The 25,792-nt window shown below is 47.7% G+C and overlaps 1 protein-coding gene across 1 annotated transcript in view; it reads left to right on the top strand.

Moving 5' to 3' along the window:
- Positions 1–25,792, top strand: part of COL15A1 (collagen type XV alpha 1 chain) — a 339,567-nt gene that overhangs the window by 155,633 nt on the left and 158,142 nt on the right. Inside the window, exons 9-14 of the mRNA XM_060247740.1 lie at positions 4,982–5,008; positions 6,733–6,795; positions 10,586–10,663; positions 12,256–12,324; positions 16,553–16,687; positions 24,325–24,387. Coding sequence (XP_060103723.1) covers positions 4,982–5,008; positions 6,733–6,795; positions 10,586–10,663; positions 12,256–12,324; positions 16,553–16,687; positions 24,325–24,387 — 435 coding nt within the window. The remainder of the gene's footprint in view (positions 1–4,981; positions 5,009–6,732; positions 6,796–10,585; positions 10,664–12,255; positions 12,325–16,552; positions 16,688–24,324; positions 24,388–25,792) is intronic.

Genomic DNA, 25,792 nt, shown 5'->3' with positions numbered 1-25,792 from the left:
TCATGGGAAACAGGAGGGTCGTCTCCGAGAAACACGCAAAGGCTCAGGGGTTCAGAACTTGAGGCCACATCCCGAGAGGTCCCGGTAGGAGGCCTGCTGTTACACTCGTTGGAGTTGATATTGGAGGGCTTGGCATTATGAAAGGTTTCTTTTGAAAGCATGTAGGGTTTCCCCTTTAAAACCTGACCCTTCCATCTCGAGTGTGTGAAGCCAATTCTGGAGGAAGAAGAAGAGGATGAAGATGATATTGAATTTCTATCCCGCCCTCCACTTCGAAGAGTCTCAGAGTGGCTCACAATCTCCTTTACCTTCCTCCCCCACAACAGACACCCTGTGAGGTGGGTGGGGCTGAGAGGGCTCTCACAGCAGCTGCCCTTTCAAGGACAATCTCTGCCAGAGCTATGGCTGACCCAAGGCCATGCCAGCAGGTGCAAGTGGAGGAGTGGGGAATCAAACCCGGTTCTCCCAGATAAGAGTCCGGGCACTTAACCACTACGCCAAACTGGCTCTCGAGGGTGGACGACACTTTTAGGTCTCTGTCGGTGAACAGGGTCCTTGGATGGATGAGCAGTCTGCTTGCTTGTACCCGCCTGCAGCCCAATATTTGAAGGGCAGGGTCCAGCGCTTAATTCTAGGGCTTGCCCCTTTTCCTGCCCTGGCTGCTGCTACTGTTGCCATCAGTGCCCCATGTCCTGGTGCTGGGGGGGGGGGGCGTTGGCAGCTGTTCCTGCTGCTCTCCTGCTGGCCTATTGATGAACGTCCATCAGCTACTTCCTCAACTCCTTTGATTTCAGAAATCCAAGGGACTATGTCACTACTATGACAACAGACAGTCACTCAGTACAACAGATAGACAGCACGCTGGTAGATCCAAGTGTGCAGCCGTGTTGGTCTGCAGCAATAGAACAAAGTGGCACCTTTAAGACCAGCAAAGTTTTAATCAGAATGTCAGCTTTCGTGTGCTAGAAGCACACTTCCTCAGGCAATAGGATGGCAGCCCAGTTAACACAAACTAACCATCACCAGACCCCAAATTGTGCTTCTTTTAATCTGCTAACAAACATTTCCATGATTTTCCATACTAATTCACTGCCCACTTTCTCTACATTCAGGACTGCTTGCCATTCCATCCTGTTGTCTGATGAGGTGTGCTTCTAGCGCACAAAAGCTGACATTCTGAATAAAACTTTGTTGGGTCTTAAAGGCGCTGCTTGACTCCTACTTTGTTACATAGCACGTTATTAGCAGAGGCAATGCAACCTGTGAAATAACCAAGGTGAAAAGCAAACGCCTCGGCAGGCTCTGACAAAAGACCCCTTAGGTGTTGCATGGCGAAGCCGGCTGGCTTTAACAGGGAGGGATGTTGAAAGATACTGTTGGAATATTGCTTCCTGTGGTTGAATGGCTGAGGGCCCGCTTGCTTTATACTGATTCAGACCCTCGGTCCATCAAAGTCAGTCTTGTCTACTCAGACTGGCAGCAGCTCTCCAGGGTCTCAGGCAGAGGTCTCCCACATCCAGGGGTAGAATTCTAGCAGGAGCTCCTTGGCATATTAGGCCACACACCCCTGATGTAGCCAATCAAGGCTCTTTTTTGGAAGCTCTTGGAGGACTGGCTACATCAGGAGTGTGTGGCCTAATATACCAAGGAGCTCCTGCTAGAATTCCACCCCTGCTCACATCACTTCCTACCCAGTCGAGAGAGAGAGAGGAGGAGCCAGAGGGCAGCTCCCAGGTTAAGACAAAGAGAGGTATCCCATTCAAGGAGACAGCACCCCTGCATCCTTAGTGATGTGGTGCCCCACAATGTTCAGGCACACTGAGTTGCTGTCTCTAACAGAGGTTCCCTTCAGTCATCCTGGCTACTAGCCATTGATGGACCTTTCTTCCATGAATCCATCTAGCCGCTTTTAAAAAGCATCTGTATTCATGGCCATTGCTATGTTCACTGGCAGTCATTGAAGACAAAGATGATGATATTGGATTTATACCCACCCTTCACTCTGAATCTCAGAGCGGCTCACAATCTCCTTTACCTTCTTCCCCCACAACAGACATCCTGAGAGAGGGGTGGGGCTGAGAGAGCTCTTACAGCAGCTGCCCTTTCAAGGACAGCTCTGAGTGAACTTGTGACTGACCCAAGGTCACATCAGCAGGTGCATGTGAAGGAGTGGGGAATCAAACCCAGTTCTCCCAGATAAGAGTCCACACTTAACCACTACACCAATCTGGCTTTCTCTTTTGTGTGTCCTCACGAACCAGCAACTTCAGTGGGTGCCCTCAAATTCTAGCATTACAGCAGAAGGCGAGGGGGAGCTCTACACTTTCTCCACCCCATGTGTAATTTTATAAACTTCTCTAATGTTTCCTCTTAGCTTTGTTTTTTTTTTTTTTCCTGAAATGAAGAGTCCCAGACTTGAGAGCCGGTGTGGTGTAGTGGTTAAGAGCAGCAGATTCTTATCTGGGAGAACTGGGTTTCATTCGCCACTCCTCCTCCACATGCAGCCAGCTGGGTAACCTTGGGTCGGTCACAAGTTCTCTCAGCACTCAAGAGCAGTTCTCTCAGAGCTCTCTCAGTCCCACCTATCTCACAAGGTGTGGGGAGAAAGAAGGGAAGGAGACAGTAAGCCACTATGGGACTCCCGAGTGAAGGGCAGGGTATATACCCAATCTCCCCCTCCTCCTCCTCCTCTTCTTCTTCTTCTTCTTCTTCCAAAGAAAGTTATTCTAGCCCTTTAATCATCTTGTCACCTTAATCACTAATCATCTTTGTTTTTCTCCCCGCTTTGCATTAGCTTTTTAGATATGGTGATCAGAACTGCACACGGTATTCCAAATGAGGCTGTGCTGTAATTCTGTAGTTCTATATATATTGTTACTGAGGGTCTATGGGAATTTGCCAAGTTATTGTCTCATTGCAGTTGCTCCCAAATCGCTGTATGCATCGGGTAGTTAAATAATGGTGATAAAAGGTAAAAAAAGGTCAAGGTAGTCCCCTGTGCAAGCACCAGTCGTTTTCGACTCTGGGGTGACGTTGCTTTCACAACGTTTTCACGGCAGACTTTTGACGGGGTGGTTTGCCATTGCCTTCCCCAGCCATCCACACTTTCCCCCCCAGCAAGCTGGGTCCTCATTTGACCGACCTCGGAAGGATGGAAGGCTGAGTCAACCTGAGCCGGCTACCGGAACTATTTTATTTATTTATGATTTCTATCCCGCCCTTCCCACAAAAGTGGCTCAGGGCGGCTCACAACAGATAAGACATAAAATTAAATTAGCATTTAAATATATAAGCAGTTAAAACAATCAAAACATCTAAAACCTTAAAACATCGAACCTTATAACAATATGAATAGCAAGAATCTGGTAAAGCTACATTAGTTTCCCATATCAGTTAGGTGTAAGCTAACCGGAAGAGGGTTGTCTTAAGAGGCCCTGCGGAACTGAATAAGGTCCCGCAGGGCCCTCACCTCCTCCGGTAGCTGGTTCCACCATGTAGGGGCCATAACAGAGAAGGCCCTGTCCCTAGTAGATTTAAAGCGGGCTTCTTTTCGCTGGGATCGAACTCAGGTCGTGAGCAGATGGCTCTGACTGCAGTACTGCAGCTTTACCACTCTGCGCCACGGGGCTCTTAATAACGGTGATAGTGAATGCTAAATGGCCATGAAAGGCAGTTTTTGTGATGAAAACATGGGGTTAGTACTTGCTTCTATGCAGGATCGTGCTGCCGTGGCACCGTCCTTTCTTTCAAACCAGAGTTGGCATTAGAGGGTCACGGAGATCCCAAGTACAGATTAGAGAGAGTCAGCTGCCAGTATACATATTATATTCTGGGTACATAAGGAGGCAAGAACTGTGTGAGCCTCCTCTTTCTCTCTCTCCTGCTCGGTTAAATGATGCAACATCAGATAGAGCTTCAGTTGTTATTGGCAAGATGAAGGGAAAACCATACAGACATGGCTGTTCTTTGAGTGAAAAGCACATGGAAATTCAGGGATCAGCAGCAGAAATGCGGATCGTTTCTTAGACTTGCTCTACAGCCTTAGCAACAGATTTATTTATGTATTTACGATTTATTTTTTTTCCCTAACCTTTTAATTTGCCTCGCTCCCAAAAGAATTCAAAATGGGTTACAATGTTATTGGAAGCCTCAATAAAACAGCAGTGAAAACTTGTTAACAGGCCAACCTATCTGCTGTAACAAGAGCCAGAAACTGCATCATAAGGCACCTTCACGTGTTTTTGTGTTAATTTGGTCAGAGGAAGTGGCCGACCTGCATTCTTTATGGCAGGAAATTAGCTCAGGCTGCAGGTGAGACACTTAAAAGCATCTCTTGTTAGTATCCTTGCTGCTGTGTTCCTGGGACCCAGAAGCAGCTCCACCTTCTGCCTCGATGCCAACACACCTGTGGGGACCTCCACAGAATCTTCCTGGCCCCAAGGAGAGATCCTTCAGCCAGCCTGCAGCTGAAGCATTCCTTGGTGTTTGGTAGTGGTTAAGTGCGCGGACTTTTATCTGGGAGAACTGGGTTTGATTCCCCACTCCTCCCCTTGCAGCTGCTGGAATGGCCTTGGGTCAGCCAGAGCTCTTGCAGGAGTTGTCCTTGAAAAGGCAGTTTCTGGGAGAGCTTTCTCAGCCCCACATACCTCACAGGGTGACTGTTGTGGGCGGGGGGGGGGGGAAGGTAAAGGAGATTGTGACCGCTCTGAGAATCTTAGATTCAGAGTATAGGGCAGGATATAAATCCAATTTCATCATCATCATCTTCTTCTTCTCAACCCCATTTGCAGGGAAAGCTCACGCATTTGGATATTTGGACTCGGTAGCCTTCTCAGAACAAAGCATAATGTTACAGTGATCCCAGTCCAGAGTTAAAATATTGTGTCCTAGCATAAAATGATGGCCGTTGTGGCTTTGTTCTGCTACTCTCATCCCGTGTGCTACACAGCATTATAAAAATGTGTTGGGTTTTTTTTTTTAGGGAATTCCCGGGAAAAATGGGTTAAGGGTAAGTATTCCTTCTGTATATCTCTCCAGCTATTATGTTTGCATTATATATTATTTTGTTGTTATTTTATTTGAAACGTTTTTATGCTGCCTTTCCGCCTGACGGGGTTTCCCCAAAAGCCAGCTCACATAAAAAGCATTAAAACAGTTGAACAATTAAAACTTAACATTTAAAATTATAAAACAATTTCATAAAACCATGTAAACCAAAATAGCAGAATCGGGGAGGAGGGGCAATAAGGCTTCTTGGATATCTACCAAAGGAAACAAGAAAGTCTGCCTGGCAGAAGACATCAGTAGAGTCAGATGGACAGACCTCCTTGGGGTGGGAGTTCCAAGGTTTTGGTGCCACAACTGAGAAGGTCCTTTCTCGGGCTGCCCCCCCATCCAGGCTCAGCAAGGCCTCTGCGGGGTGACTGGAGGGAATGAGCAGATGCTAAGGTTGTTGTCAGCTCCAGATTGGGAAATGCCTGGAGATTTTGGGAGTGGAGCCTGAAGAGGATGGGGGTTGGGGAGAGGAAGAACTATAATGGGGTACCATGCCAGAGTCCACCTTCCAAAGCAGCTGTTTTCTTAGGGTTGCCAATCCCCAGGTGGAGACTGGGGCTCTCCCGGTTTGCCAACTTTGGGTTAGGGAATTCCTGGAGATTTGGGACCTGGGGAAGGGCAGGGTTTGGGAGGGGAGGGACCTCAGGTGGGTCATGATGCCATAGAGCAGGGGTGGCCAAACTTGCTTAATGTAAGAGCTACATAGAATCGACATCAGATGCTTGAGAGCTGCAGGATACGAACGTCAGATGTTTGAGAGCAGGCAGGCAGGAAGGAAGAAAGGAATAATATAGTGGGTTCAACGCAATGAAGAGGCGAGATGGTAGTGATCATAGGCCTTTATTATCACAGCATAGTATAGGGCTGACTACTGGGTGAACGGGGCCAACTATATATACACTCAAGGTTCCCACACTAGCATGCTATTGGACCATTCAAAACCAGCAGGGGGCCCGTGATTGGAGTAGGGCAGCAGGGATTTGGATCCTACTGCTCATTGTTCCCGAGTCCCCAAGCTCAGTCCTACAGGCTCCAATGAGCCAGGCAGGAACAACATACATTATACACATTTCAGCTCACATATACAAAGGAAGGAAGGAAGGAAGGAAGGAAGGAAGGAAGGAAGGAAGGAAGGAAGGAAGGAAGGAAGGAAGGAAGGAAGGAAGGAAGGAAGGAAGGAAGGAAGGAAGGAAGGAAGGAAGGAAGGAAGGAAGGAAGGAAGGAAGGAAGGAAGACAAATAGATGGGGAGAGGTGGAAAGGAAGCAACTTTAAATGCTTTCTCCAAGCCACCAGCTGGCTTGGGTCAGAGAAGTGATTTAAAGAGACAAATGCCTTCTCCAAGCTGGCCGATGGGATGGTGGGGGCTTTGAGAGCCACACAGTAAGTGTGAAAGAGCCACATGTGGCTCCTGAGCCACAGTTTGACCACACCAGCCATAGAGTCTTCCTCCCAATGCAGCCATTTTCTCCGGGGGAACTGATCTTTGTTGTCTGGAGATTAGTTGTAATTCTGGAAGATTTCCAGGTCCCACCCGGAGGATGGAAACCACAGGTAGGATAGAAGCTGGATTTGTCAGCCATTTACACTGTAGGAAATAGAAGTACAGAGCTGGTCCTTGAGTACTGGAAGAACAGTTCTGGACAAGGAATGTAATTATCCTGCCCTCCCTTTTGTAGGGTGAACCAGGCGGCCATGGTGCACCAGGGCAGAAAGGAGAGCCAGGCCCTAAAGGCGAAAAGGTAAGTGCTCCGTTAATGTAGAAGAAGCCGACTGTTTCAATTGCCAGTGAAATGTTGTTAATGGTTTTTATTTTACAAAATTGCTGCCCTACCTTTTTTGCCCTCACAAGGGCCCTCCAGGTGGCTAACACACTGAAAAGATGCATAATAAAATCACATCTGGAAAAGCGTTAAAAGCAACAAAATCACATCATTTAAATTAAAACCAGGGCTAAAATCTGTTTTGGTTTTGCTGTTCAGTCCTAGCTGACTTATGTGACTCTGGAGGGTTTTCAAGGCAAGAGAGATTCAGAGGTGGTTTGTCTGCAGTTCCAAACCTGGACTTCCTTGGGGGTCTCTTGTCTGAGTACCAGTCAGGGCCGACCAAGCTTATCTTTCATGATCTGATGAGATTGGGACTTTTTTTTGTAGCAGGAGCTCCTTTGCATATTAGGCCACACACACACACCCCGCCCCCGATGCAGCCAATCCTCCAAGAGCTTACAGCGCTCTTCTTATAGGGTCTACTGAAAGCTCCAGGAGGATTGGCTACATCAGGGGTGTGTGGCCTAATATGCAAAGGAGTTCCTGCTACAAAAAAAAAGCCCTGGATTGGGCTAGCCTTGGCTATCCAGGTTGATTGACTCCCTCATTGTAATCAAGTACTCCTGCGTCACGTTCTCTTCACTGTGCCTTGCTGTACGGAAGAAATCTTTGGAGCTTTGGTCTCCGTGGACAACTCTACCCATAGAACTACCTGCACCTTCTTGTTATGAATGTTTGGACATTAATTTGCTTCTGAATGACTTTGGGTGTGGGTTTGTAGGTTCTAAATGTATTATTCCTCAAATTGATACAAACCTTTTTGATATTCATTTAAGTATTTTGTTTATTATTGCTTTTGGAGGCTGGTTTGCGCGGAGGTTTTCTGACCTGTTTCCCTGCTCCATTATCCGCGTAGCTCTTTGTCGGGTACACAATTTCCAGGTGGGGGCAGGGGATCCCCCGGTTTGGAGGCCCTCCCCCTGCTTCAGGGTCATCGGAGAGCAGTGGGGGAGGGACATGTCTGCTGGACACTCCATTATTTCCTATGGAGGCCGATTCCCATAGGGTATAATGGTGATAATTGGGGCTCTAGGTCCCGTTTTTTGAGATAGAGGCACCAAATTTGCAGCATAGCATCTGATGCCTCTTCTCAAAAGACCCTCCAGGTTTCAAAAAGATTGGACTAGGGAGTGCAATTTTATGAGCCCCAAAAGAAGGTGCCCCTATCCTTCATTATTTCCAGTTGAGGGAAGGCATTTAAAAAGTGAGCGGTCCCTTTCAATGTGATGGCCAGAACTCCTTTTGGAGTTCAGTTATGCTTGTCACACCCTTGCTCCTGGCTCCACTTCCAAAGTCCCCAGATATTTCTTGAATAGGACTTTGCAAGCCTACTGCTTAGGATTGCACTTTTTGCCTCCTGTGACCAAATTCATAACTGCAGCATTTGTATTTTCCTTCTTTGGTGGTATCAGTTTGTTTGTCCTTGTGTACTGCCTCTGGGCTTCTCACTTCAAGACAAGACACTTCTTTTAAGATCGACGGTTCAAGCACCAGCTCTCTTCACTTGGTTCTATTCAGTTTCTATGGCTTGGCAGAACTCAAGATGTGAGCAAATGGCTCTTCAGTGACCCTGTGTGAGCGATGCAGGTTTTTCAGGGCGCTGAAGATGGAACAGCAGAGCGCTGTGGAGTGCGCCACACTTTCCCCTTGTTTGAAAAACTTGTCGAATCTGTTTAACTGAGACCATAGCGCCCCCCCCCCCCATGACTGTGTAGATCAGGGGTCCCCAAACTCTTTGAGCCTGCAGGTACTTTTGGAATTCTGACACAGCGCAGACATAAAATCACTGTGAACAAAATGGCTGCCATGGGAGTCCATGCCGGCCACAACTGCTTACCTTCAGTCACACTGTGAAGATCCATGGACTGTAGGGGCTGCTACAGCCAAAAATCTGTGCAGCTAAACGAATCTCCAGTGGCCAATCAGAAGCCTTTAGGGTTGTCACGACTTGCGGGGGGGGGGCGGTCTTACCAATTGCTGCCACTACTCTGGATTAAGGGTCTCCCTTAAGAAGGCCCAGAGTTCCCTCCCAAGCCCTTCCTTAGCATAGGCCAAATAATGGGCGTGAGGACCAGGCAGTGTGAACAACAGGGGGAAAAAAGATTTAAAAGGTCAGTGCAATATAACAAACAAGGTCCATAAAACAGTAAACGGGTGAAGGGAAAAATAACCAAATGCCTTCATGCATCTAAACTTACGGTCCCTAACTGTCTCAGTCAGACCTGGGCCTACTCACCGTACCTCACAGGGCGAGGGTCTCTCCCTGGCAGCAGCTCTTCCTCAGCTCTGCCTCCTAGGAAAAGAACCCCCAATTCCTGGGCTTGGCCTTTATATATTCTCTTCCCAGGCTCCACCCCTCTCCGGGCCTGTTTCCCTCCAAAACCCTCACTACCCAATAAGAGGGACAGAGGGGATCCTGGGAGATGTAGGCTTTTCCCAGTAACTCCTAAGCAGGCTTTCCTGGGGCCTGCAGGCCTCACTAGGCCCAGGATCATGACAAGGGTTGCCAGGTCTGTGTTGGAAAATTCCTGGAGACTTTGGGGGTGGATCCGGGAGAGGGTGGGGTTTGGGGAGGCGCCTCAGTATGTCACAATGCCCTAGAGTCCACCCTTCGAAGCAGCCATTGTCTCCAGGGGTGCTGCTTGAAGGGCACTTGGTGTAATTAGTCAACTGATCAAAGCAACCAAGAATTACACCGTCTTTCAGTTTGCAAAAATATATTATAAGGATTGCGTACAACACATAATAGACAATACAATAATGATAAAGGCCGGCGGTGCTGGGGCCTTTTAAAGTAACAGGAAACCCCAAGGGGCTAAAAAAACCCCATCCCCAAATGAATAGATATATGTCCAAACTTGGAAAGAGTCCAACTGAAATTCACAAGGTGGGTGCTCCTGAGGAGTGTCGCTTCAACGCAGCCGCTTTCTTAAGATGTCACTCTAGATTTTGGTGACGTTTCAATTCTTTCTTCAGTTTGACGGCTTAGTTATGAACATCTGAAGCTGCCTTCTACTGAATCAGACCCTGAGTCCATCAAAGTCAGTATTGTCTTCTCAGACTGGCAGCGGCTCTCCAGGGTCTCAAGCTGAGGTTTTTCACACCTATTTGCCTGGACCCTTTTTTGGAGATGCCGGGGATTGAACCTGGGACCTTCTGCTTCCCAAGCAGATGCTCTACCAGGGTTATTTAGGAACCTGTTCTGCATTCTCTAATCACAGCATAAAGCTTCTCATTTCAGTGTGAACATCGGCCTGAAACAGCTCTGGTTTCTGCCCTAGTTGTTCCTTTGGCAGAAACATTCTGGGGCAATAGCAGAAGCCCTCCTGACTTGGGTACATTAGCCAGTGGCCACCAGAGGGATCGTGGAGCCAGTTCCTGTCTTGCCAATATCTTTTCACCAATATAACTCCCTCCCCCCACCACCGTCACCGCAGCACTGGGAATATTTATTGCACTTAATTCCGGAGCTTACTCGCCGTAATGTCTTTTTAATAGCAGAGAAGTGAGTACATGAAAAGGATTTAGAATTAATTTTGTTTTTCCTTACCAGAGACTTTGGCAGCTTGACAAGTGGCTGTATCGGCGTGACTACTGAATGATTCCCAAGGCCATAAACATTGTGGTGTAATTAAGCAAGCTACAAGATGCATTTTGACATCGCTTTTCTAAAACCCTGACTGTGTTTTCCTCTTTCTTCTTCTAGGGAGATGCTGGGGTTGGGTTGCCAGGACTTCCCGGACTTCCAGGGCTGCCTGGACCATCGGCTCCAACCAGGGGGTTTGTGAGTGTCCATGCCCCTTGTGCTACTGGTTGTCCCCCCCGCCTTGCATTGTACTGTGCTTATGGCACAGGTCCTGTTGGGTTATGATTGCATCCGTCAGGGGAGAGAAAGGACGGTGTGGATGGGAGAGACTGGGATGTTTGAGATGATGGGGAAAGGAATTCGAACCTGGGTCTCCCAGATCCTAGTCCGGAACTCTAGCCGCTACACCGCAGCACTGCTCTTGCCAGTTCTCCCTAGATAGGCAGGCTGCAGCACTGAAAACCAGGCAGCGAAAGGGTGAGCCATCAAGCTGTGATAACATTGACTGACAGGTCCCAGAAATCCGAGAGCAGCTGGGTTTACTCTAAAGACATCTTACTCATCCTGAACAGTCAGGCCAGAGCCTGAAGGAAATTCCGTTTGTCCCTTTGGTCATCTGGCAACTGTGGAGTTTATAGCTGCAGCCAAAAAGTAATGAACACACGGAATTCACTGCTGCGGGAGGTGGAGGCGGCTACAAGCACAGACAGCTTCGAAAGGGCATTGGATAAACATAGGGAGGAGTGGGAGGTCAGCTGCAAGGTTTAGATGGAACACTCTGATCAGTTTCCCACTCGCCTTATGCCGCTCTCGCGCTCCTCTTCTCAGCGGGGCTTTCGTCCAATTTCACACTATCTGCTGCAACTAGCGCCAGCTTTTCCGTGCAGCAAACAGAAAACTCTAAAGACCAGTTTCTGTATGCTGCATGAAAAAGCTGATGCTAGTTGCAGATAGTGTGAAATCGGATGAAAGCCCCACTGAGAAGAGGAGTGTGAGAGTGGCGTAAGGTGAGTGGGAAATCGGTCTCTGTCTGGGGCCATGATGCTCTGTGTTCTTGGTCCTTGCGGGGCCACAGTGAGAGGGCTCCTGGAGTTCAGGCCCTGCTGGTGGACCTCCTGATGGCCCCTGGGATTTGACCACTATGTGACGCAGAGTGTTGGAGTGGATGGGCCATGGGCCTGATCCAACATGGCTTCTCTTGTAGTCTTATGTTCTCCTGATCAGTCACAGTGGTGGCACCAGAGTCCAGTGGATGGCAAGCCACCCATCTCTGATACGTTGCCACAGCCACACAACCTAGTTCTGTATCGTCAGCCCTTTACAGAAGTGTAATTCCAATTCTAGCAATGGGTTTCTAGCAAATCCTTTGGACTTCCCTTCTTCTCTGTATTTTATCACATTGAGGTTTATCACTGAATTTTACCTCAGGTTAACCTGGAGGTTCTGCTTGGACAAAGTATAAGAGGTATTTTGAAGGAAACCAAAAGAGTTCAAAGCAGGTTTTGTGTGTGTGTGTGTGTGTGTGAGAGAGAGAGAGAGAGACAGAGGGGGAGAGAGAGAGAGAGAGAGAGAGATCTTATACATATTTAGATTTCCATTTAATTAATTTACCTAAAACAATTCCTGGGGCAAATGTGAATGTATCTGTTAAGGGGAAAAATGTGAGGTGTTTTCTGAGAAGCTTAAGGACCTTTGGTAATACTAGTGACATTCTTGGGAGGAGATTGGGTTTTCTTGGGTTTTCTCACATCCCATCAACAATATTCTAAAGTGATTTTTCTTTGTTTCAGAAAAGGATCGATATGGAAGAATCTGGCTCTGGATCTGGTGATTTTGACAAAGACATTGAACTTCCAAGAGTAAGTAGGTGCTGATAGTTTTCCTAAAGGCTTTTATAAACCAGAAAACAAAGTTTGAGTCCAGTTGGGACCTTTAAAACCAATAAGTCTAATTCTGAATATAAGGTTTCATGTGCATGCACACTTCTTCAGATACCATGCTCACAAAAGCTTATACACAGAATTGCTGCAGAGCTAATTGGGGCCTAAAAAATTTTGTCCCTTCAGAATTTAGACTTGGTAATCTACTTAGTTAGCCTTCTGTCTTTCCCAGCATCAGGATTTTCTCCAGTGAGTGCTCCGTTCTCATTTGGTGGCCAAAGTATTTGAGCTTCAGCTTCAGCATCTGACCTTCCAGGGAACAGTCAGGGTTGATTTCCCTTAGGACTGACTGATTGGATCTTCTTGCAGTCCAAGGGACTCTCAAGATTCTTCTCCAGCACCACAGCTCAAAAGCATCTATTCTTCTGTGCTTGGTGACTCGACTGTGTGACTGAACAACAAAATCTACTTAGGGAATTCATTTATACCCCTTAGTTTCATAGCTCTTGTAGGATCTGTATTTACTAACTTTGGTGTCAAGGCAAATTAAGTAATAGCTAAAACTGTAAACACCAGACTGTTGCTTGCTACAAAGCTGTCCAAAGTTTCCCTTGGTCAGGAGTTTGTAATCTGGTTGATGTCCCCTAAAACTGACATCTGCAGAGAGAAGCATTTCTTGAGAAGATGAGCACCGTTGTCCCTCTCAACCCACTTTCTCTTCGGATTAAGGAAGTACCGTTCCTCAACTTCGGCCCACCACATATTCTAGAGAAGTCTCCTCTTCCAAAAGACCTCTCTGAGCTGCCGAAGATTACTCAGAGCAGCCCTGGATCACAATCCTATGGACTGCCATTTTCAGAGCTTGAACTTCCACCAAGCCATGCTTCGAGAGTTGGACCACAAGGAAGGCCGAGCGCAGAAGAATAGCTGCTTTTGAGCTGTGGTGCTGGAGAAGACTCTTGAGAGTCCCTTGGACTGCAAGAAGATCCAATCAGTCAGTCCTAAGGGAAATCAACCCTGACTGTTCCCTGGAAGGTCAGATGCTTGGGGAGGGACAGTGGCTCAGTGGTAGAGCATCTGCTTGGGAAGCAGAAGGTGCCAGGTTCAATCCCTGGCATCTCCAAAAAAGGGTCCAGGTAAATAGGTGTGAAAAACCTCAGCTTGAGACCCTGGAGAGCCGCTGCCAGTCTGAGAAGACAATACTGACTTTGATGGACCAAAGGTCTGATTCAGTATAAGGCAGCTTCATATGTTCATATGCTTAAGCTGAAGCTCAAATACTTTGGCCACCCAATGAGAAGGGAGCACTCCCTGGAGAAGACCCTGATGCTGGGAAAGACAGAAGGCAAAAGAAGAAGGGGATGGCGAAAGACAAGATGGCTGGACAGTGTTACCGATGTAACTAACACAAATTTGAGCAGACTTCGGAGGATGGTGGAAGACATGAGGGCCTGGCGTAACTTTGTCCATGGGATCACGAAGAGTCGGACTCGACTGTGCAACTGAACAACATCTTATTTCTCTAATGGGGCTAAAGACAGCCCAAGTGCCTCCCTTCAACTAAAAGAGGACCTATGAGAAGAGCTAGAATCTCTTTTCACCCAGCATTGCGGCCCAGTCCGTACCGGGGTGGGGGCTGCTCTTTGGAACAAAACCGTACCTCGCTGTCACTTCTCTTCCAGCCCAGTTTAACCTGCAATGGAATAGTCAGAGATGAATAAAGAGGGAAGTATCTGGGCTTATTATTACAGAGCTTTACAGAGGGGATCTTCTGCTGCTCGCTGCGGAGGATTTTCATTCTGCTTTCATTCAGTTTCCTCTCAATTGTTCTCTCAGATTTATATATATTTTATACCTTTAAACTTTGGAAAGTCCACATTTCTGACAAAAGGCAGACAGTGAACCTTTGTCAAGCAATCTCTTCACTGTACGATCCATTTTAACTCCAATGAAGACTCGAACTCATAATGCCTTGTCAGTCAGAATGCGGTTCCTGACCCCGTGTTCCCATCAGGGAGACCGGCAGGAGGAAGGAAGCGAAAAATTAATTTGTTCAGTGCTAGGTCAAGACCAGTCTCTGTGTGCAGAATTGTTCCATTGTGCTGAGCGCTACGAATGCGAACAGACTTCTTTGGGGATTATTCTTAAAAGCTGAATCACATGCCCTGGGCTGTATAACACAGTCAAAGTGGGAGAAAGATGTGGAACTATCGGAACAGGAGATGAATAATGAGAAATAATGATATAAAATTGGACAAATTTAGAGAATCAGAAATGAAACTGATTTGGAAATGGTATAGAACACCGGCTCAGTTAGCATATATGATTAAGGGATTGAGACCCAATTGTTGGCATTGCCAAAAAGGAGAAGGGACGTTATGTGCATTTATGGTGAGAGTGTTCAAAAGTGGCTGAATTTTGGCAGAAGGTTTTGGGAAAGGTGCAAGAAGTGTGTAAAGTTAAAGTGAAACTTTCGGGAAAGGTGTTATTTATGGGAATATTGGGGAACCCTAAAGTGGATAAGCCTTTCCAGGAGATGTTTAAGGCTATGATTTTGGCAGTTCAGGCTATCATAGCATTTGGTTGGAAAGATGCCACAAAATGGACTTTGGATAAATGGAGCAGTTATTTATATGAATGGATTCAGTCAGATATATTATCAATACTAAAACAAGAAAAACAAGTAGAGGACAGGATTGAAGAAATTAAGGAAAAGTGGTATAAATATATAGGATGGGTAAAAACAGGAGGGGCCAATAATGAAATAAGGCTCAGACTCCAAAGGGTTTGCATGTGGTTGAAAATATAAATGAGTTCTATAATGGTCAATTTGGGAGGGGTGGGAGGAGGGAGGGAAGGAGGTAATTGACGGATCTGTAATATGAATGTAAGATACTGTAGGAATGTAAGACGAAGAAATAACATGAGTTATATTATAAAATAAAAAAATTATTTAAAAAAAAAAGCATGCACTGGGCTGTGATATTTTAAATCGCAATTATTATATACATAGGGCCAGAGCTTTTTTGAGCAGAAACGCAGTTCCGGCTGGTTTTCTACAAAAAAGCCCTGTGTGAAACAACGGTGATGTCAGGAGGTGTGACCTAATATGAAAATGAGGGAGGGACAGTGGCTCAGTGGTAGAGCATCGGCTTAGTAAGCAGACGGTCCCAGGTTCAATCCCCGGCATCTCCAACTAAAAAGGGTCCAGGCAAAGAGGCATGAAAAACCTTAGCTTGAGACCCTGGAAAGCCGCTGCCAGTCTGAGTAGACAATACTGACTTTGATGGACCGAGGGTCTGATTCAGTAGAAGGCAGCTTCATATGTTCGATGAGTTCCTCTTGGGCTTTTTCTACCAAAAAAGCCCTGTATAGGGCCCCAAAGTGCTTTACCTACATTATTATAATAATCTTTTAAATGGCCTTCGAAAGCAGATCTATATTTAGTAGTGATAATAACAGCAATTGTAGGGTTGCCATCCTCCAGGTGGGGTCTGGAGATCTCCGGGCATCACAACTGATCTTCAGTCCCTCCAGAGAAAATGGCTGCTTTGGAGGTTGGATGCTAAGCCTGGTGAGGTTCTTCCCCTTCCCAAACCACACCCCCCCAGACCCTCCCCCCAGTTGTTTAGGTTCAACTAACACTACGGTTGCCAGGTCCTACCTCTTTGCTGGAAGTGACAGCATCACGTTGCTGACATCACATGCAGTGCTTTAGGTTTGGGGGGAAAACTTCTGTGGTTTTTTGGCTACAAAACCATTGAGTTTGCCCCAAAACCAGAGTTCCCAGCTCAGCATTAGGAAGAACTTCCTGACGGTTAGAGCGATTCCGCAGTGGAACAGGCTTCCTCGGGAGGTGGTGGGCTCTCCTTCCTTGGTGGTTTTTAAAGAGAGGCTAGATGGCCCTCTGACAGCAATGAGGATCCTGTGAATTGCGAGGGAGGGGTTTGTGAAATTCCTGCATTGTGCAGGAGGTTGGACTAAATGACCCCAGAGGTCCCTTCCGACTCTATGATTCTATCATCATGTGACATCAGCAATGTGATGTCATCACTTCTGAGTGACGTCATCACACAATGGTATCTGTGTTTGAGGGTGGGGCTTCTCCTGCTGGTGACCTCAAAGACCAGGGGTCACCCTGGCTGGACTGAAGATCTGGTAACCCTCAGAAGCACAATTCTATTAACAGACTCTCTGATTTATCTAGGGTTCTCCTGGGCCCCCCGGCCCTCCAGGCTCACCTGGGGAGCCCGGACTGCCAGGTCCAGATTCGAATGCAGGAGTTCCTGGACTGCCTGGAAGAAATGGGAAAGATGGTGACCCGGGGCAACCAGGCCCTCAAGTGAGTACCTGTTCCTACACAAGTCTTTTGTACATGCATGCTTCAGTCTCTGCTGTGAGAACTTTCACTGCCTATGTTAGCAATACAGATGGAACTCAGGGCAGTCAAGACGTAATACTGTAACGCTATACACAGAAAGCCATTCAAATGTGGGATTCACTGCCAAAGAATGTAGAGATGGGCACAGGGATAAGCAGCTTTTAAAGGTTATTAGATAGATTCAGGGAGAATGAATCAGTCAGTGGCTACTAGCCACGGTGACTGAGGGGGGCCTCCAAACTGAGAGGCATTAATCCTCTGACTTTCAGTCAGGAGGCAACACCAGGGGAAGGCCTTAGCCTCTCTGCCCTGTTGTTGGCCCTCCAAAGGAACAAATTGGCCTTGATGTGAGAGAGGATGCTGGACTTAGGCTTGCCAATCCCCAGGCCCCAGCAGGGGTTCTTCCATTTTCCCAGGCTCCTTCCCGCCCCCAGTCAGCTGGCCGGCAGGAGGAAGCCCCGCCCCCAGAGGACCATGTGCCTTTCCACCTCCGGAGGCTTCAGTCTCCGATTGAAAGGCTTTCTCTTGGGATGGGGTGTCTGTGTTACTTTGAAGAAGTTGGCTGCAACCCATGAGTAGAGAGGCCAATCCCTCACTTCAGAGTCACCTGAAAATGGGTGGCGGGGGAGAGGGGAGGAACGTCTGCTGAGCACTTCATTATTCCCTATGTGGAGATCGATTCTCATAGGGTATAATGGAGAATTGATCTGGAGGTTTCGGGGGCTCTGGGGGAGCTGTTTTTTTAGGTAGAGGCACCAAATTTTCAGTGTAGTATCTAGTGCCTCTCCCCAAAGTACCCCCCAAGTTTCAAAACGATTGGACCAGGGGGTACAATTCTATGAGCCCCAAATAAGGTGCCCCTATCCTTCATTATTTCCTATGGAAGGAAGACATTTAAAAAGGTGTGCTGTCCCTTTAATGTGATGGCCAGAACTCCCTTGGAGTTCAATTATGCTTGTCACACCCTTGTTCCTGGCTCTACCCCCAATGTCTCCTGGCTCCACCCCCAAAGTCTTCTGGCTCCACCCCCAAAGTCCCGAGATATTTCTTGCATTGGACTTGGCAACCCTAGCTGGACTAGATGGACCAGTGGTCTGATCCAGCAGGGCTCTTCTTATGTTAACTCCAGTACTGACTGGCAGCATAGCAATCTGGAGGGGCCGGGGGGGGGGGTAACTGTGTTCTCTCTCACCCATTCCACAGTAGCAGTCACAGCAACACCGCTTCCAGTGGACACCTGAAGTAACATTATTGTGTCACTCTGCTGCAAAAAAAAAAAAAGAAACCTATGATAAAAAGACATGGTTAAAAACAAAAAAACTATGGTAAAAAGCAAGATCTGACCCTGGAAATGGTCTCCTCCACGTCATACATTGGTTGGCATTCTTTTTCTTCCCTACATATACACATTCCTTAGAATCTTAGAGGGATTTAGAAGGAGTAACAGAGAAGAAAAGGGTGGGCAAAGGCTGGGATCATGCAAGGGTGAAATTCTAGCAGGGAAAAAAGAGCCTTGTGAGCTCTTGGAGGATTGGCTACATCGGGAGTGTGTGGCCTAAGATGCAAAGGAGCTCATTTGCATATTTCCCCAAAACCTTTGCTTATATTCCAGTTTCTCCAGGAGGAGAAAGATACATTTATGTGGAACTGTGCTTGATTATTTTTATGTGTGTTTTTTGTCATATGACGTTTTGGAAGCAGATATAAAATGTGTATATAAAAATGGGATATTATAGAGAATCGTTGAAATTATCTTTTTCATAAGTGGGTTTTGCTTGTTATGGATCGAAGCTGCTTTTTGCAACGACGCTGCGTCTGTTCGATGAGTTGTTGTTGCCCCAAGTAAGGAGTCATTCCTTGAAATAAGGAACTGCAGGGGTGCATTTGGGAGTGAAAGTACATGACCCTCCTAGCCACCATGGGGAGATCTGCAAATACAGGCTGTAGCTAGGGAATAGGGTTGCCAACCTCCAGGTGGAGTCTGGAGACCCCCAAAATTACAAATGATTTCCAGCTCCCCTGAAGAAAATGTCTGTTTGGGAGGAAGGACTCTGTGACATTCTATTCCCCTCCCCTCCCCAAATCTGCCCCCCATCTCGCCTCCCAATCTCCAGCAGTTTCCCAACACAGAGCTGGCATGGCAGAGCTTGGCCCAGTTGACTTCTGTCTTGATTCCTCTGCCTCTTCTTCCGGTGCAGTCTGGGCAATGCAGTTTCCAGAATGCCTGACGTTAATGACCCATGAGCCCTTATGATTGTATGAATTGCTTCCAAAGTAGAATACACTGCTGAGACGTAGAATACACTGGAGAGCCAGTTTGGTGTAGTGGTTAAGTGTGCGGACTCTTATCTGGGAGAACCGGGTTTGATTCCCCACTCCTCCACTTGCACCTGCTGGCATGGCCTTGGGTCAGCCATAGCTCTGGCAGAGGTTGTCCTTGAAAGGGCAGCTGCTGTGAGAGCCCTCTCCAGCCCCACCCACCTCACAGGGTGTCTGTTGTGGGGGAGGAAGGTAAAGGAGATTGTGAGCCGCTCTGAGACTCTTCGGAGTGGAGGGCAGGATATAAATCCAATATCTTCATCTACCTCACAGGGTGTCTGTTGTGGCGGGGGGGAGGTAAAGGAGATCGTGAGCCGCTCTGAGACTCTTCGGAGTGGAGGGCAGGATATAAATCCAATATCTTCATCTACCTCACAGGGTGTCTGTTGTGGCAGGGGGGAGGTAAAGGAGATTGTGAGCCGCTCTGAGACTCTTCGGAGTGGAGGGCAGGATATAAATCCAATATCTTCATCTACCTCACAGGGTGTTTGTTGTGGGGGAGGAAGGGAAAGGAGATTGTGAGCCGCTCTGAGACTCTTCGGAGTGGAGGGCAGGATATAAATCCAATATCTTCATCTACCTCACAGGGTGTCTGTTGTGGGGGAGGAAGGGAAAGGAGATTGTGAGCCGCTCTGAGACTCTTCGGAGTGCAGGGCGGGATATAAATCCAATATCTTCATCTTCTTCTTCTTCTGAGACCGGGTCCCATCATCAGCCTATCAGGTTTGAAAAAAGAGCCACTCGAAACGCGACATTTCTCATCCGGAGGACGCGTCATTTTCAAGACTCTACATAGTCCGCTTTTTCCAGAAGTGCACATCAAGTTGGACATTGGCGGCACATCAGAAATCATGGAAGTGAGATTATTGGAAGTTGGGACTGTGCCTCCTTGTGGAGACTATTGGAAGCTGGGACGGCGCTTCATTGTTCTTTCATATATTGGATTGCTTTAATATTTCTTTGGTTCTGACCACAAACCGTGCAAGACAGGGATTGGATGTCTGCATAGAATAAATTGCTTTTTTATGTTATTAAGGTACACGAGTGATACTCAGTGGTCATAGCCAGCTGATCTTTTCCCTTTTCGTGCCTGTGCCTCTACACTGGCTTCCCCCTTTTTCTTGCTGATTAATGATGGGAGGGCTGAAATCGTTCAGTCAGGCGTCTATCTGGCCGCAGTCCACAGGAGAGGAGAGAAAAGAGCCCGGTGAGCACCTCACCCCTTGGCACCCAGTGAGTCCATCTGAGGCACAGCCTCCCAACACAAACAGGCACCCGGGGATTGCTTCAGAGCAGTCTTTCAACTCGTTGGTTTCAGTTCGGTTGGTCTGAAGCAACAGAACAAAATGGAGTCTCGTGGCACCGGCAGAACCATTGTAAAAGGTAATCCCCTGTGCAAGCACCAGTCGTTTCCAACTCTGGGGGGATATCGCATCACAACGTTTTCATGGCAGACTTTTTGCCTTCCCCAGTTATCTACATTCCCCCCCCACACACACACACAGCAAGCTGGGTCCTCATTTTACCGACCTCAGAAGGATGGAAGGCTGAGTCAACCTTGAGCTGACTACCTGAACCTAGCTTCCACCAGGATCGAACTCAAGTCGTGAGCAGAGAGACTGCAGTACTGCTGCTTTACCACTCTGCACCACTGGGCTCCATTGAGTTTGCCCCAAAACCAGATCATTGCCATGTGATGTTAGCAGTGGGATGACGTCACTTCCAAGTGATGTCATCACGTAATGATGTCCCTGTTTGAGGGTTGGGCCTTCCCTGCTGGCCAGCTTGCTGGTAGCCAGATTGGACCCCAAAGACCAATAAATTTTGGGTATGAGCTTTCATGTGTAGTGTGCATGTACATGAAGGCTTGTACCCAGAATTAAACTTCGTTGGCCTTCAAGGTGCCACGGGACTCCAGGTTTGTTCTTCGACTTGTTGCTTGGTTCAGGTAATTCTTGTAAGCTGCCGTGAGCGCTTTGTGAAAAGAACAAGGCGGGATAGCAGAATCCTCCAAACTGATCACAGACGATCGTTGACTCCGCATTTTTCCTTCCTGAAATGTTGAGTCACAGTGCCAGGCTTACGGAAGTAGAGACTCGAGGAGCGATTCTAAAAACAGCTTTGCCAACTCAGCCTCCTGTGTGATCTCAGTCTTCATGACTGTGCGGTGCTTTCCTCGAAAACGTGTCTGAAAGCGCCTGAGTCGAAACTGGGTTTTGAAACCGCAAAATGTTCCTGGCAGCTCAAAGATTGCTGATGATATGTCTGGGATGGCAGTGCTTGCCGGCGGAGGAGGGGGTGGGAGAGCAGAGCCCGTCAAAATGCAACCTTCCTAGGAGTTCCCTGGCATGAGAATCTTTCACTTCAGCTGTCTGGAGGCGATTTCTCTGCCAGAGAAGGTGTCTGTGCTGGAATGCTTGAAAGGTGGCAGGAGAGGAATTTTTGACTCCCAAGTTCACCAATTAGCCTGTTGACATGCTCAAAGAAAAAGGAAGTAACTGTCACCGTATTTTCTGCTGTAGAGTTGCCAGCTCTGGGTGGGAAAATATCTGGAGGTTTTGGGGGTGGAGCCTGTAGAAGGAAGGATTTAGGGAGGGGAGGGGCCTCAGCTGGGTATAATACCATACAGTCCACCCGCCAAAGCTGCCATTTTGTCCAGGGAAACTGATCTCTGTGGTCTGGAGATCAACTGTAACAGTAGGCAGGGCTTTTTTGAACAGGACGGCACAGGAACACGGTTCCAGCTGACTTGGCATCAGGGGTGTGGCCTAATATGCAAATGAACTCCTGCTGGGCTTTTCCCACCAAAAATCCCTGTGTGAAACAATGGTGACATCCGAAGGTGTGACCTAATATGCAAATGAGTCCCTTCATCAAGAAAACAGTAATTGAAGTCACAATATTTGTCTGTTTACAGGGATGTCAAACATGCAGTTCGGGGGCCGAATCAGGCCCCTGGAAGGCTTCTATCAGGCCCCTGAGTGACTGGCTGTCATCTGCTTGTCATCTGCTTCCTTTTCCTTCTCTCTTGCTTCCTTCTGCATCACAGCTTGCTTTGCTAGGCTTGCTCAATTGCACAGGAGCTACAGAGCAAAACGCCTATTTTCTCCAGTGGCTGAGGCTCCTTCCTTGGGAGAGGAAGGGGGGGCAGAGTTTGCTTTGCCAGGCTCTCAGTTGCACAGCTACTGAGCCAAGCCTCTCTTTCTTCTACTGGCTGAGGCTCCTCCACCTCCTGGTTCCCTGGGGAAGGTAGGAAAGAGCCAGAGTTTCCTTTGTCCAGTTCCCTGGATCCCATGGGAGAGATACAAAGAAAGCACCTTTAAGACCAATGAATGCTAACGTTTTAAGATTTTTAAAAAAATATATTGGTGTTTGTCTGTGTTCTTTATAAAAGTTATATCTCTTCTATCTAATCTTAAATAGGTACACACATGGCCCGGCCCAACAAGGTCTCATTTATGTCAGATCTGGCCCTCATAACAAATTGAGTTCGACATCCCTAGTTTACACCCACCTGGAGGTTGGCAACCCTAATCCTTGCTTCAGTTACCTCATGGGAATAGCAACCCTCCAGTGATTTTATCATTGAAAACCACTATGGATTTGCCCTGGGCTGGATCCCGCTAACAGCAGCGCTTCCTCCTGTTCAGAAAGCCTTCCCCCTGAAGCCATGAGGAGACATCTCCTTGTGGTAAAGAAAAGCCCTGCTCTGAGCAGGACCAGGGGTCCTTGGGTAGAAAAATAGGTGGCGGAGCTCATCCAGGGATTGTTTTGCAGCTGCACCTACTATTCAATGGACAAGGTAGGTGGGGAGGAAGAGGGGGAACCCTTAGAAAGGTTCAGGAGCTGTGCTTTTGTGAGCTCCGGCTGAATTCAAGGCCTGCCCAGGATTCAACCCATTCTCTTCAGGGCACTGTGTCTTCAGGCGGAGGTCCAGTGGCACCTTGAAGACCAAGAAAAAAGAGGTCTTCTGTGACACCCTTGGAACATCACATCAGTTTGTTCTGCAAAAGTGCTTTGACGTGAATCCAACACCCCAAGAACGCAGACTGCTAGAAATGTGTATGAGCATGAAGGGAACTGGTTCTCAAGCAGAGGGGTGGGGTCCATTGGAAGCACAGTAATGCTGGGTGGGAGGGAATACTTCCTGTGGGAGGGAATACTTCCTGTGTCTGCTCCCCTCTGCCCCCTCCTCCCAGCCATTTTCATTCTGTTCCAGAATGAGACCGTTAGGTGGGGTTGTCAGTCTCCGTGCGGGGCCTCGAGATCTCCCCAAATTACAGCTTATCTCCAGAAAGCAGAGATCCGTCCCCCTGGAGAAAATGGCAGCTTCGCAGGGTGGGCTATACGGTGTTATAGCTTGCTGAGTCCCCTCCCACTGCGTTCCTCAGGCTCCTCCCCCAAATCTCCAGAGATTTCTCAACCTGGAGCCGGCATCTCTACTATCAGGGGGAAAGGGAGGGGAGTTTTAGAGAGGCACAGCCACACACGACTCCCTCCACGTGTCTCTTCTTGGCTTGAAATTCCTCCCACTGGAAATGTATTTATTTTTCACATTTTTATCCCACTTTTCTACTATACAAGTGACTTACAACACAGTTCGGAATATAGAAACATAGAGGTGGAAGGGACCTCAAGGGTCATCCAGACCAATCCCCTGCCCAATGCAGGAAATTTAGAACTACCCCCCCACTGACCCCCTGCTCTATGCTCAGAGGAAGGCAAAAACAGATTACATGGGATCCATGTCAGCCATCTGGGATCTCTAGTCTGGTCCCGAGTGCCTGCATTTCCTTCTTAAGCTGCTGTTCTTTTATCGAGACATTACAGCCAGCGGCTCCGAGCCAAGACTGAGCTTCTCAAGATATGTATGCGAAGAAAAGGAAGAAGACGACGATATTGGATTAATATCCCACCCTATACTCTGAATCTCAGAGTCTCAGAGCGGTCACAATCTCCTTTACCTTCCCACTCCCCGCAACAGACTCCTTGTGAGGTAGGTGGGGCTGAGAGAGCTCTTACAGCAGCTGCCCTTTCGAGGACAACTCCTGCAAGAGCTAGGGCTGACCTGAGGCCATTCCAGCAGCTGCAAGTGGAGGAGTGGGGAATCAAACCCAGTTCTTCCAGATAAGAGTCCACGCACTTTACCACTACACCAAACTGGCTGTTCGTTAAAAGATAGGACGCCGCTGCAAGGTACAGCAAGGTTGCTGTGACAGGTGCATCATTGCAGAACAGTTTCTTGTGTGTGTTAAAATCTGCAAATTGTTCATTTTCAGGGTCCTCCCGGTCGCCCTGGTAACAATGGACTGGTCAGCTACGCGGGACCGAAGGGAGAGAAAGTAAGTTTCACATCAAGAGCGACTCGTCCAAATTTAGCCCTTCGTTTTGGAATTCCCAGTGACCTGATCATGTTTTCAGAGCAGGATCAACGCATCAGCAATCTGCTGCTCTGCGTTTTTTTGTTTCCCAGGCTTTCTTCAGGCCACTGGACAGGTGGCGTTTCCCCCAGTTTTCAGCCAGCCTCAGAAAATTGGACCAGAACCAATGAGTTGAAATTAAATCAAAAGGGTTTCCGGCTCAACATTAGGAAGAACTTCCTGACCGTTAGAGCAGTTCCTCAGTGGAACAGGCTTCCTCAGGAGGTGGTGGGCTCCTCTTCCTTGGAGGTTTTTAAACAGGGGCTAGACGGCCATCTGACAGCAATGAAGGTCCTGTGACTTTAGCGGGAGGTATTTGTGAGTTTCCTGCATTGTGCAGGGGGTTGGACTAGATGACCCTGGAGGTCCCTTCCAACTCTGTGATTCTATGTAGGGCAGGTTTAGACTGCCCAGAAGGAAGAACCAGTCCTTGAAATTGAGTGACGAAGCGGGGGAGCTCTTTGGACACTGACAAGAAGGTCCGTTCATGTTTCAGAATTTTGAACCAGTTGACATTTCTGAGGTGTTCATCCAAATGTTTGGGTGAACAGTTCAGAAATGTCAGCTGATCTTTTGGAAACTTCCATGGGCTATAATTTAATTGGTGATTAAGCAGTAGACTGAGTTCTCTGGGCATGCACAACTGCATTTTCTTGAAGTCTAAATAGTGCACTGTGGCTCTGTTTATAGTCCCCTCCTGAGGACTTCCCAGTAAATTAGTCAAGGATCTAAATCTGAATGTTTATGCTTATTTTCCCCCCTCAAGTGCACTATAAACCTTGGTTTACAATACATGAGAACGTATAAATCTCTTATTACCTCCCTCCGTTAGCCAAATTATAGGAGTTAGCTGTGAGCTGTACTAAACAGAATACAAATTCCTTTTCCACCAGCAGGCTTTCTGGGCTAATTGAGATGATGGTGTTGCACGATTGATATGGGGTGTGTGTATATTACTAGCCATTTCTTTTTTAGTACTTTCTTATTCAGAGAAACTATGGAAGTTGGCCCAAGTTTAAGGACCCGTGAATGGCCTGTCCTATAGTGCCCAGTTTAATTGTTCTGCCAGTATCCTTGAAGGTCTCCGAGTTTCCCTTATGAAGGGGGTTTTTGGCCACAGAAGCCAGGCAGCTAGAAAGGCCCATCTTCTCATAGGGCGTTTTCGCACTGACCTTACGCCGGAGCGACGTCCCTCTTCACCGCGCAGCGTCTGCGCGGATTTTGCACTAATTGCTCCGCAGAACCCGGAAGAGCCGCAAAGTCCCGCGGCTTTTGCGTCGCAAATGTAAACCGCCAAAAACCAGTTTACATTTGCGACGCAAAAGCC

Source organism: Heteronotia binoei, chromosome 10, assembly GCF_032191835.1.
Source record: "Heteronotia binoei isolate CCM8104 ecotype False Entrance Well chromosome 10, APGP_CSIRO_Hbin_v1, whole genome shotgun sequence".
Lineage (NCBI taxonomy): Eukaryota > Metazoa > Chordata > Lepidosauria > Squamata > Gekkonidae > Heteronotia > Heteronotia binoei.
Note: the sequence above shows the minus strand (reverse complement) of the source record. Positions and strands in the feature narration are given on the sequence as shown.